Raw genomic sequence first — 12,503 nt, forward strand, 5'->3', positions numbered from 1 at the left:
TTTTCACCCTTTAGTCATTTGCTGCCTAAAGGCAGCCCACTTTGGGCGAGAAACAGCTATGGAAAACAACTCAGCTGTGGATCATTAACGACCCACGTCAGATGCAGAATCAGAACCCGGATTCCGGTCCTGGACCAGGCACCGCCACAGGGTGCGCGTCACCCCCTGCTCTCGCTGGCTCCATTTCTTTCAGGTAGGCGTTCACACTGCGGGGAAAGAGCTTCCCCGGGGGTGGGGTGGGGGTCGGATCCTTACTTTAAAGGTAGGATAGCGGCCCGTGCTGCGGCTCAACAGGCTAATCCTCCGCCTGCGGCGCCGGCACACAGGGTTCTAGTCCCGGTTGGGGCGCCGGATTCTGTCCCGGTTGCCCCTCTCCCAGTCCAGCTCTCTGCTGTGGCCCGGGAAGGCAGTGGAGGATGGCCCAAGTGCTTGGGCCCTGCACCCCATGGGAGACCAGGAGAAGCACCTGGCTCCTGGCTTCAGATCAGCGCGGTGCACCGGCCGCGGCGGCCATTGGAGGGTGAACCAACGGCAAAGGAAGACCTTTCTCTCTGTCTCTCTCTCTCACTGTCCACTCTGCCTGTCCAAAAAAAAAAAAAAAAAAAGTTGGGGTACCGTGACAGAACTGCAGGTCACCCACATGCACTGGCTTCAGGAATAATCTGAGAATCACTGCCTGAGGGTCACTGCCTGAGGGTCACTGAGGATCACTGTGTGAGGGTCACTGTGTGAGGATCTCTGTGTGAGGGTCACTGCCTGAGGGTCACTGCCTGAGGGTCTCTGTCTGAGGGTCTCTGAGGATCTCTGAGGGTCACTGTCTGAGAGTCGCTGAGGGTCACTGTGTGAGGGTCTCTGTCTGAGGGTCACTGAGGGTCACTGTCTGAGGGTCTCTGAGGGTCTCTGTCTGGGGGTCACTGCCTGAGGGTCACTGCCTGAGGGTCACTGCCTGAGGATCTCTGTCTGAGGGTCACTGTGTGAGGGTCACTGTCTGAGGGTCTCTGTCTGAGGGTCACTGAGGATCACTGTCTGAGGGTCACTGTCTGAGGGTCTCTGTCTGAGGGTCACTGAGGGTCACTGTCTGAGGGTCACTGTCTGAGGATCTCTGAGGGTCTCTGTCTGAGGGTCACTGTGTGAGGGTCTCTGAGGGTCACTGAGGGTCACTGTCTGAGGGTCTCTGTCTGAGGGTCTCTGAGGGTCACTGTCTGAGGGTCACTGTGTGAGGGTCTCTGAGGGTCTCTGAGGGTCTCTGAGGATCACTGTCTGAGGGTCTCTGTCTGAGGGTCACTGTGTGAGGGTCACTGAGGGTCACTGTGTGAGGGTCACTGTCTGAGGGTCTCTGTCTGAGCGTCACTGTCTTTCCCTGTACGCAGCCATCAGCGCCCCCGCTAGCAGCGCTCCGACGTGCAGAGCGTCCGGCTTCTAGGGGACCCCCCACCTGCAGCTCTGAGGCGACTGAACTTCAGAAAACTCCGACATTTGAGGTGGTGACTTCCGCACTCCTCGTGTATAACTGCGACCCAATGAGGAGGCAGCCGACCACCCCCAGCTGGCCCAGCTGCCGGCTGCGGCCTTCCCAGCTCGCGGCAGCCCCTCCAGCGGGTTCCGACGGGTCTGGGCGGCTATTGCCTGCTGGGCATCCACGTTAAAGACAAAGTAACCCTGTCCCACTCACCTCAGAAGCAGGCGCTGGCCACCTTCCGCAGCTTCCCGACCCAGCTCATGGCCAGAGAGCAGAATGAAGAGGCTTCCTGCCGGCCCGCCGCCCCGCCCACTCCCGCACAGTGACCGCTGGCCTGCGGACCTCGAGTGACCCGCACCGCCTGGCTGGCTGGCTGCCCCGCAGCCCCGCGCATGCGCGCTCGCACCCGCGCCCGCGCCTTGTCTCGCGATGCTTGCGTTCCCGCCTCAGGTGACCCGCAGCCCGCGGGCGGCCGTCTGTCCTGACCCCAGGCTCTGCAGGTAAAGACCCTTGAACTTGTCCCCTGTGGCGTGTTGGACTGAGTTTGTCCCTTCCGTCTGAGGAACTAGGGGCCCCCAGGCCTGGGTTTTCCTCAGAACCGGCGCCAGGGAGCACACGTGAGCTGGGTGAGGCAGGAGCCACGGAGGGCGTCGTCTGTCTGTCTACACCACCAGGTTCCCTTGCAGGGTTCCCGCTGGTCACTGGGCCTTAGGGCGTCCTGAGGACAAAGCCGTGTCTTGTGGAAGGTGCCCCGTGAACACCCGCGTCCTGCCCCTTCACTTCCGGGTAAGGCAGGGCTGTGAGCTGTGCTGCTCCTGAGCTGTTCTTTCAAGATTTATTTATTTATTTGAAGACAGAATTGAGAGAGCGAGGCCCTCCACCAGCTGGTTCACACCCCAGATGCCAGCAACGGCCGGAGCTGTACCCCACTGAAGCCAGGAGCCAGGTGCTTCCTCCTGGTCTCCCATGCAGGTGCAGGACCCAAGCACCTGGGCCACAGCAGAGAGCTGGACTGGAAGAGGGGCAGGCAGGACTAGAACCGGCACCCATATGGGATGCCAGCACTGCAGGCATCCTCCTCTTTATCAGCTATGCCACAGCACAGACCCATGTGAGCTGTTCTTGTGTGGGAACCTGATTTAGCTCCTCTCCTTGTTGGCAGATCTCTTGGCATGAGAATCCTGATGTGAACAGGTGGCCGTCATGGCTTAAAGTTCAAAAGGATATTTCGGTAGCTTCAGGTGTGAGCAAGTGATCCTTCTCTGGAAACCAGGTGTTTTAGATACAGAATGCACACATTGGCAGGGGTGGAAAGCACAAGTTACACAGATGGTTTGCTGGAGTGACTACTGCTACTTCCAGACTCACCTCTCAGGAGTCCTGAAAAAGTTCATGGAAAATATGTATTACAAAACAGCATGGATTTAAACTAAATTTATGCTTTAAATTCCATTTTCTGCAGATTTTTGAAGTACCCACATTGTCTATGTATTAGAGATAAAACATTAGGCAGTTGTTACTGATTAAGGATGTATACATGTCTTGAAGAATGGTGCCCCATCATTATAGAATTATATAAGCTGCAAACTGACCCCTTAGTTGCTCATCCTTTCTCTAGCAGGCTGGCATTTGAGGGTGCAGTGCTGCAGAATATGATACAACCAGCAGATTCGATTTTCATATACTCTCTTAGGCACTTCTTTTGGGGTAGGGCGAGTTCCTTGGCCCGGGTCTATGTTATGAATAACGTTTTGCAGTGTTCTAAACACTCTGTAAATGCTTGGGTAGTAGTATTGAAGGACATGCAGGCAGAAAAAGCAACCTATGTCTACAACTTATGTTGGGTCTAGTCAAGATGAAGTGTTAACACTTGCAGTTTGCAAAATGCTCAATGTCACAAAGGTGGATCTCCTTGAGGTGTGCAGCTCTAGTGACTACCTACATAAGCTGAACATTGAAGGATGGCTTATGCAAAGGCACACATTGTTTTTGGTGTCTATACCTTGTCCCCTGGTTTGTGTTATTTCAGGATGCTATCATTTGTTATCATGAATCCCAGTTCTATAAGAGTATTTCCTATCACATAGAACTAATGTCCTTTGTTCCTTTACACTAACATGATTAATATTGCTCTGTAAATGAGGTATTTTCCTGGCTACATCTTAGACTATATAGTTAGTTTGTGGATTTCTAGCCTTACTATATTTTGATATCAGTATAAAATATTAGCATATTTTCCATCTACTGATCTGAGTCTTCTGATTTCTCCTCTTCTACTGTTGTTGAAGCAGTTCTACCAATTTTATCACTCTTGGCATGGCTATTACCTCTTCAAGATTTCAAGAGCCATCCTGGAAGTATGACTGCTTCTGTTAGGCTGTTGTCAAGGCATTAAAACATAGACCATTGAGAATGATTCAGTATGAACACCCTTTCACTATCAATTTTATATCATAGCTCCTTCAATTCAGTGTTCCCAGGATCCAGTGTCACATATCCATTTATGTTTTCCTGGCCGTTATTTATGTGTGTTACTAACTCTTACAGCTCTTCCTTTGTATAGATCCTGTCCTTCGTTGACAGATTGAATACTTCCTGACCAGGTTAAGATGTGCAGTGTTCCCAGTTACTGGTCTAGTGCCAGACATGCAAGTGAGAGCAGGTGCCAATGAGCAAGTCACATGTTTTACTCCAGTCTGTGTCCTTTCATAAGAGGATGCAGCCATCTTTTATGGGATGGATAGTCTGTTAATCTAGATCCAGAGTGTCCAGAGAAATATAAAGTATTCAGGAGTTTTGAATGTGCTGATCATACATCTTCAACCAAGTTTAGAGTTCCATGACTTGTAAATCAGGAACTCAAATTTGACATTACAAACTGTTTGTGTTAAGAATAAAACCTTCTCGAGGGCTGGCATTCTGGCACGGCAGGTTAAGCTACTGCTTGCAATGCTGGCATCCCATATTGGAGTGCCAGTTTCAGTCCTGGCTGCTTTGCTTTCTATCCAGCTTCCTGCTAATGTGTCTGAAAAGTAGTAGCAGATGACCCAAGTACTTGGGTCTCTGCAACCCATGTGAGAGATCAGGATGAAGTTCCCTGCTTCTGGCCTCAGCCTGGCTCAGAATGGCTTTTATGGTCATTTGAGGAGTGAACCAGAGGATGGAAGATCTTTCTTCCTCTCTGTCTTCCCACTTCATTCCCCCTCCCACTTCCCTTCCCCCCATTTCTCTCCCTCTCTCTTGCTCTGCCATTCAAATAAATAAAAAAATAAACTTTTTTTTAAATTAAGACCTACTTGGGGGAGGGGGCGGGCGGCGCGGGCCGGAGCGGGGCCCGGGCGGGACTCGGGAGCTGGCGCCGCTCCCCGCGCGCTCGGGCGCCGGGCCTCTGCGCGCTGCCTTCCTGCGCCCTCCCTCCGGGGGGGGGCGGGGGCGGGGGCGCAGGGCGAGGCTCGGGCCCCTCGGCGGCACCCCCTCCCCGGGCAGGCGCGGGCGGAGCCCAGCCCGCCTCAGCCGGCCGCGGCGGGAGCAGCTCGGCGCGGCGCCGCGGGCAGCGAGCTCTGCATTCGAACCTCCCTCGCAAAGACAGTCTCCGCCCCACAATGCACCGCGGCGGGCAGCCTTTGAAAAAGCGGCGCGGCTCGTTCAAGATGGCGGAGCTCGACCAGTTGCCTGACGAGAGCTCTTCAGCAAAAGCCCTTGTCAGTTTAAAAGAGGGAAGTTTATCTAACACATGGAATGAAAAGTACAGTTCTTTACAAAAAACGCCTGTTTGGAAAGGCAGGAATACAGGCCCTGCTATGGAAATGCCTTTCAGAAATTCAAAAAGAAGTCGACTCTTTTCTGATGAAGATGACAGACAAATAAATACAAGGTCACCTAAAAGAAACCAGAGGGTTGCAATGGTTCCACAGAAATTTACAGCGACAATGTCAACACCAGATAAGAAAGCATCACAGAAGATTGGTTTCCGATTACGTAACCTGCTCAAGCTTCCCAAAGCTCATAAATGGTGCATATATGAGTGGTTCTATTCAAATATAGATAAACCACTTTTTGAAGGTGATAATGACTTCTGTGTATGTCTAAAGGAATCTTTTCCTAATCTGAAAACAAGAAAGTTAACAAGAGTAGAATGGGGAAAAATCAGGAGGCTTATGGGAAAACCACGGAGATGTTCTTCTGCATTTTTTGAGGAAGAGAGATCAGCATTAAAACAGAAACGGCAGAAAATAAGACTCTTACAACAAAGGAAAGTTGCAGATGTTTCACAATTTAAAGATCTCCCAGATGAAATTCCTTTGCCTCTAGTTATCGGAACCAAAGTTACAGCACGATTACGTGGTGTTCATGATGGCTTGTTCACTGGACAGATAGATGCTGTGGATACTCTGAATGCTACGTATAGAGTCACTTTTGATAGGACCGGCCTTGGAACCCATACCATACCTGACTATGAAGTTCTTAGTAATGAACCTCATGAGACGATGCCAATTGCTGCCTTTGGACAAAAACAGCGGCCTTCTCGATTTCTTATGACCCCACCACGGTTACATTATACTCCTCCCCTCCAGTCACCAGTTACAGATAATGATCCTTTATTAGGACAGTCACCCTGGAGAAGTAAAATATCTGGTTCTGACACTGAAACACTGGGTGGTTTTCCGGTAGAATTCCTTATCCAAGTGACTAAATTATCAAAAATTCTCATGATTAAAAAGGAACATATCAAGAAATTAAGGGAAATGAACACAGAAGCAGAAAAACTGAAATCATATTCCATGCCCATTGGCATTGAATTTCAGCGGAGATATGCAACAATTGTTCTAGAACTTGAACAGCTGAATAAGGACTTAAACAAAGTTTTGCATAAAGTTCAGCAGTACTGCTATGAGCTTGCTCCAGACCAGGGCCTCCAGCCTGCAGATCAGCCGACGGACATGAGACGCAGGTGCGAGGAAGAAGCACAAGAAATTGTTCGGCATGCAAATTCCTCAACAGGACAGCCCTGTGTGGAAAATAAAAATCTAACAGACTTAATTTCCAGGCTTACTGCTATTTTATTGCAAATTAAGTGTCTAGCGGAAGGAGGAGACCTGAATTCCTTTGAATTCAAATCACTTACAGATTCATTAAATGATATCAAGAGTACAATAGATGCTTCTAATATCAGTTGCTTTCAGAATAATGTAGAAATCCATGTTGCACATATTCAGAGTGGCTTGAGCCAGATGGGAAACTTACATGCCTTTGCAGCAAATAACACCAACAGAGACTGAATGGAAGATGAATTATTCCAACTGCAGAGGGCATTGTTTCTGAGAAGTTCTTCTCCTTTGTATAGGCTTCCAACACCAAATACTCTCACTGCTGGAGAACAAGGGGACTTCAGTCTCCCATAAGTCCTTTCAATGTACTGTACTGCTTCAGCCAGCATTGCTGGCCAGACTATATTAATTTATCTTTTATTACTCAGATACAGTAGCATTGCTTATGTTACATATGTTTATTAGCAAGTATTTTTAAACTGAAAATGTCTGAACATAATATAATTTTATGGAAGAAAATGACCATTTTTTTTAATGTGCATGAATTCAACCCAACACATGCAGGCAATCCTGCAGTGGAGAACATGAAGAAACCTGGTTTTTATGTGCATTTTGGTGGCAATGTGGAAATTCCACCTGGAAAACTAACTCCGGCTGATTTAGTTGCTCACCATCTCAGTCTTCAGAAGATAACATCATGAGGTGTGGAAAGTCCTAGTTTCAAGGAAGCCACTGGAATATAGATGGGACGTATGAACTTTACAAGTATATAGGATATATACTTGGGATGTGACATGGTTCTGTAGATCATTTTATAATAATATTTTAATTTATCATAATTTATAAAAGAAACTTTTGTTGTTTGTGAAAGAAAATGAAGGAGCAGGAAAAAACCATTACTGCATAATGCTAAATTTCCAAAGTGGATTTGGCATGTCTTTTCCCATTGATTCAGGGCAAAAAGTGCTATTGTTAGATTTATTAAGATATAAAAGACTGATAACACACTATTTTCATATTTTTTGTTTATTTGCACAACTTTTAAACCAGATTACTGGTTAAAATCCAACAGTACACAATTTATAAAGTAAAAAGATTTTATAAGGAAAACAAATATAATAACCAGTGCTGTGAAATGCAGAAGAGAGGTTTGGTTTTGGTTGTTTTGTTTTCTTGTGTGTGTGTGTGTGTGTGTGTGTTTTGTTTTTGTTTTTTTTTTTTTTAGGAAACCCCTGCCTAAAATGTTAATCTTGTAAAAACGTATGTATTTGTAATTTTCTTTGTTTTAATATAGAATATTATAAAGTCAAAATATAATAAATTGTTTTCAGATTTGGAGTTTCAGATAGGGCTGTAGCGGTGGTTTTAATTCTTTTAGATGTCTCATAAAATGAGACTTTTATATATGTTAATGTATAATAAAACTCAAACAAGATTATTTTCCATTTGAAATTTTTGTATAGTTTAAAAATGCTTCTGTATTCTTTGTTGGTATTGTGCCACTGCAGAACTGTAGTGCAGAGTTTATATTGAGCTAAGCTGTTATGTTAACTAAGAAATGCATAAATCTTTTATTCTTAATATTTGTAATTATAAATAAATTGATCTATGAAAATTAAAAAAAAAAAAGACCTACTTGGAGAAATACTACCCTAATAATTAAGTCTTGGATTTGACCCACATCTTTTTGTTTTTGACCCTCCAACCAGTATGTTAAACTCTCTTTATGTACTGTTTAACACATCTTTTGGTTTTACATTGCATCAAGCTAATGTTTAATCACCTTAAGCCTTTCAGTGTCTTTCTCTGTTGCATTAAACCAACACCCCTAAGATCCTCATTTGATATTCATAATCCTCCAATCCTCTGAACCATTTGAGATAACGTACCTCTTATTGTATTCCTATCCACTTCTATGACATGCAGTTTTCCACCAGTGAAAATGTCACTTGGTAAATAGTGTACTGCCTTAGGATTACAGCATGATATCAGTATCCCACCCTTCAATAGCAGTGGGACCTTTTTTGATCAATAACCAGTGGATGCATGCAGTTACAAATCGTATTTTAGAATGCTCCTTAGGACCTGTACTATTACCAAATGTTTAATATCATCTTTCTAAGAAACCACATTATAAAGTAGTAATTTGTATGCAGTAATTTGAATTCTCTTAGGAATAAGTCCCACTAAAGAGTGAGATTGGTCAGAACAAATGTGTATCTAGAAGCCATTCACAGAACAAACTTCAGTCAATGCCACGGGGAGCTCTGGGGCTGTGCTAGGGCTGCTCTGGCTCTGCATAGATATTCTTTTTTTTAAGATTTATTTATTTGAAAGTCAGAGTTACACAGAGAGAGAAGGAGAGGCAGAGAGAGAGGTCTTCCATCTACTGGTTCACTCCCCAGTTGGCCATAACAAATAGTAAAAATAAGATAAGTATGGTACAATTTTTTATAAGACACTGGTTAGCTACACCACTTGCAAATTTATTTTATCCAGGTTTGAGTTCTCGTGTATTAAGATGATATAAGCCATGCTACTTAGCTATACATTGTTCATTCAAATATAAACTCCTATAGAGCAGGATACATGTCAAAATAGTCAGGATAGTCTTGCTACCACATTCTTCAAAGATTTGTATTTTTAATTGTTACATATTCTTTTATTTATTTCTAAATAAATATTTATTTATTTGAAAGGCAGTGTGATGGCAGAGGGGAGAGAGAGCAAGAGCGAGAGAGCTAGAGAGAGAGAATGAGAATGAATATCTTCATCCACTGGTTCACTCCCCAGTTGACCACAATGGCTGAGCCTGGACCAGGCCAAAGCCAGCAGCTAGGAAATCTATCTTGGGTCTCCTAAATGGAAGCAGGGACCCAAGTACTTGGCAGTCTTCTGCTGCGTTCCAAGGCACATTAGCAGGAAGCTGGATTGGAGGTGGAGCGAGAACTAGAACCAACACTCGGATAAGGGATGCCAGCTTTGCAAGTGGCAGCTTAACTTGCTGTGCACAATGCCAGGTCCTTCACTATTAGGTCTTGAGTGAGTCAATGCATCATGTATCCAAATATCAAAGATCAAAAACATTCCCTGACAAACATAAAATGAGCGATGCAACATAAAACATAAGTGACTTCTGAGATATTATAGTATTTCACAGTGCCTATTCAAAAATCAATTTGGAAATACAGATGCAAAAGTATTCTCAGATCATATCAATGAAAATTGATTTTTAAACAAAATGAAAGTTTCTTATCTAAATATTTATGTTGACATTATGTTCCCAAAACTTTATTTCAATTATCTGAATGATACAGAATTATGTGCTGATTATCCAGATAGCTTGTTTTAAATTTGAAGATTGGACAGTCTTCAGTAGAACTATATTTTTTTTAAAAAGGATGATTTCTGGCCGGCACCGCGGCTCACTAGGCTAATCCTCCACCTTGCGGCGCCGGCACACCGGGTTCTAGTCCCGGTCGGGGCACCGATCCTGTCCCGGTTGCCCCTCTTCCAGGCCAGCTCTCTGCTGTGGCCAGGGAGTGCAGTGGAGGATGGCCCAAGTACTTGGGTCCTGCACCCCATGGGAGACCAGGAGAAGCACCTGGCTCCTGCCATCGGAACAGCGCAGTGCGCCGGCCGCAGCGCGCTACCGCAGCGGCCATTGGAGGGTGAACCAACAGCAAAAGGAAGACCTTTCTCTCTGTCTCTCTCTCTCACTGTCCACTCTGCCTGTCAAAATAAATAAATAAAAAAAAGGATGATTTCTAGGCACCACTCCTCCGTGAATAAATTTTATGACAAAATTTTAATGAGCTAAGTATGGTAAAAAAAAAAAAAAAACACTTTCTTTTAACAAGGCTAGAAATGGTACTAAATTATACTATCCTAATTACAATCCAAAGTCAGTCATATGATATTGCTTTTTGCTCAGGTTGATGTGTGCATTCACAGTCATTGCCAGATTTCCATTATTGCCTCTTTTGTCATTTGTCAGTAGTGTATGATAGAAAGCCAAGAAGAAACTCACCATGATAAAAAAAATGCATAAAAGGAATATGGCAAATAAAATAAAGTGTTCTAAATAATATTATTTGCATAATCTTGAACATTACAAATAGAAAAATATTTTTGTGTTGGTTTCCTTTCTGATATTATTGAAGCATAATTCATATAAGAAATATGTTACTTACATAATAATAAACCATATAAGATCATGCAGTAATTTGTAAATTGATGAAGTAAATTAAAAGTCAGTCCTTTGTCCCAGGTCCCCTTTTCATAATGCACAGAAATAACAAAAAGCAAAGACTGTGATTTGATACTTTGATGAGATTACACTATGGGAAATTTTAGCTTGACCTTGTGTTATGATCCATTGGTGAGACTTGTTATCCCAAAAGCTAATTTGTTTATTCATAAATCTTCATACCTTGCTCAAAACACAGCCTTGAAAGGTTGAAATGCAGACATATTTTCTGACTATGTGGAGATATAGAATCCAGTGAACAGTGTAAACTCGGGAGTGGTCTGGGTTAATTTCAAGCATGTTGGACTGATCTGTACTTCAAATGAAATACTCTCTTTTCATATTTTTAGGTATTACTTCTTGGCACCATGCAAAACCAGAAAAATGTACTTAAGGGAAAAATGTAAAGTGAGACAATGAGCTCCATAGAACCTTTTCTTGGTGTTCATAAAAATTTCATTGGATTATTGTACAGTAGTAAATTATACCATGAAAAGAAAGGGCATCTAACAAAATAAGGAATAAAGTTGAAATGTCTCAGTCTGATTAGATTTTAGTCATTGGTTGTTTGTGTGGAGTTGTAATATATAAATCAAAATATAAAATTCATCACAAGCTTTTGACTTGAGAAGTGCTAAAGTTTGAGATTGCAACTGGGATTTGATAAGAATGTACCTGACAGTTATACCAAAGACAAGATTTTGTTCATAATAGTGCTAAACAAAATAAATTGTGTTCAGTATAATTTCCAAAAATGGAAAAATTAACTAACAACATTTTGTTATTAGTTTTATCCTAACAGGATCTGTGGGTAAGAAAGTACTCCCATGGATATTTTGATAATGATACATGTCCTTTCTTAACTCCTAACATCCATTTTTACCTCCTGTGTGCCTTGCTCTGTTGCAGTAATGGTTTCGCTAAAAACTATCTTTTACAGAATTTCTTGTTATATGTTCTAGATGCAAATAAGTTTTGCCAATTATGTGAACTTCAGACATTTAAAAGTAGAAGGAAACTGACACCATGTTACTTGCATTTTGCTCTCTTTTCTGACAAGAAAAAGCTGTGTGGACACAGCTGTCTCCCTGCTTCATTCAACATCTCCATGCATGTGTAAAGCAATTGTGGATTCTATTTTAGCTTTCTAATCCTGGCTTTCTTATCCTAAGATCAGTAGCTTAAGCAATGGCCACAGAATTCTCACTTTCTAACCTTTCCAATAATTTTGTAAAATTGTTACATTAAATATCTTTCTGTTGAGTGCTCTGGAGTGATTTGTTTGTTGGGATAAAGCTGACTTGATGCAAGCAACAAAAGTATGAGATAGGGAACACAGTGTACATTGTTTCTGATGTTCAAAACAATTAGACAAACTGAAGAACAAGCTACTTTTATCTGTGGAATAGACAGAAGAACCAGATACATAAACACAAAGGCAAAGCATTTCTTCAGTATCCTAGTGTCATTATCCTGATAGAATCTAAAACTGATGAATCCACTCTAAACATTGAATCTGAAATTTCTTCACTTAATCATTAAGTGAACAACTGGATGTGTCTTCAGTCTCACCTCCCCTGAGATCCATTCCCTAAGGTTCAGCAAAATAAGAGACCATACAAATTTCAGAGAAAAAACCATCACCAATGCATCCTTGAAGAGTTATACTTACCAGAGGGAAAACATGAAATCACTGTTTGCTGGGTTTGTTTATGGTTTTTCTTCCTGAAACTCATAATGAAGCTTT

At 43.3% G+C, this 12,503-nt stretch overlaps 1 protein-coding gene across 1 annotated transcript; it reads left to right on the plus strand.

Moving 5' to 3' along the window:
- Nucleotides 1–4,993: 4,993 nt before the first annotated feature.
- On the plus strand, nt 4,994–8,063 carry LOC133777331 (protein lin-9 homolog). The gene has a single exon (XM_062216861.1). The coding sequence runs from the start codon at nt 5,062–5,064 to the stop codon at nt 6,736–6,738; it is 1,677 nt and encodes a 558-aa protein (XP_062072845.1). The 5' UTR covers nt 4,994–5,061; the 3' UTR covers nt 6,739–8,063.
- The last annotated feature ends 4,440 nt before the right edge of the window (nt 8,064–12,503 follow it).

Source organism: Lepus europaeus, chromosome 18 (genome assembly GCF_033115175.1).
Source record: "Lepus europaeus isolate LE1 chromosome 18, mLepTim1.pri, whole genome shotgun sequence".
Classification (NCBI taxonomy): Eukaryota; Metazoa; Chordata; class Mammalia; order Lagomorpha; family Leporidae; genus Lepus; species Lepus europaeus.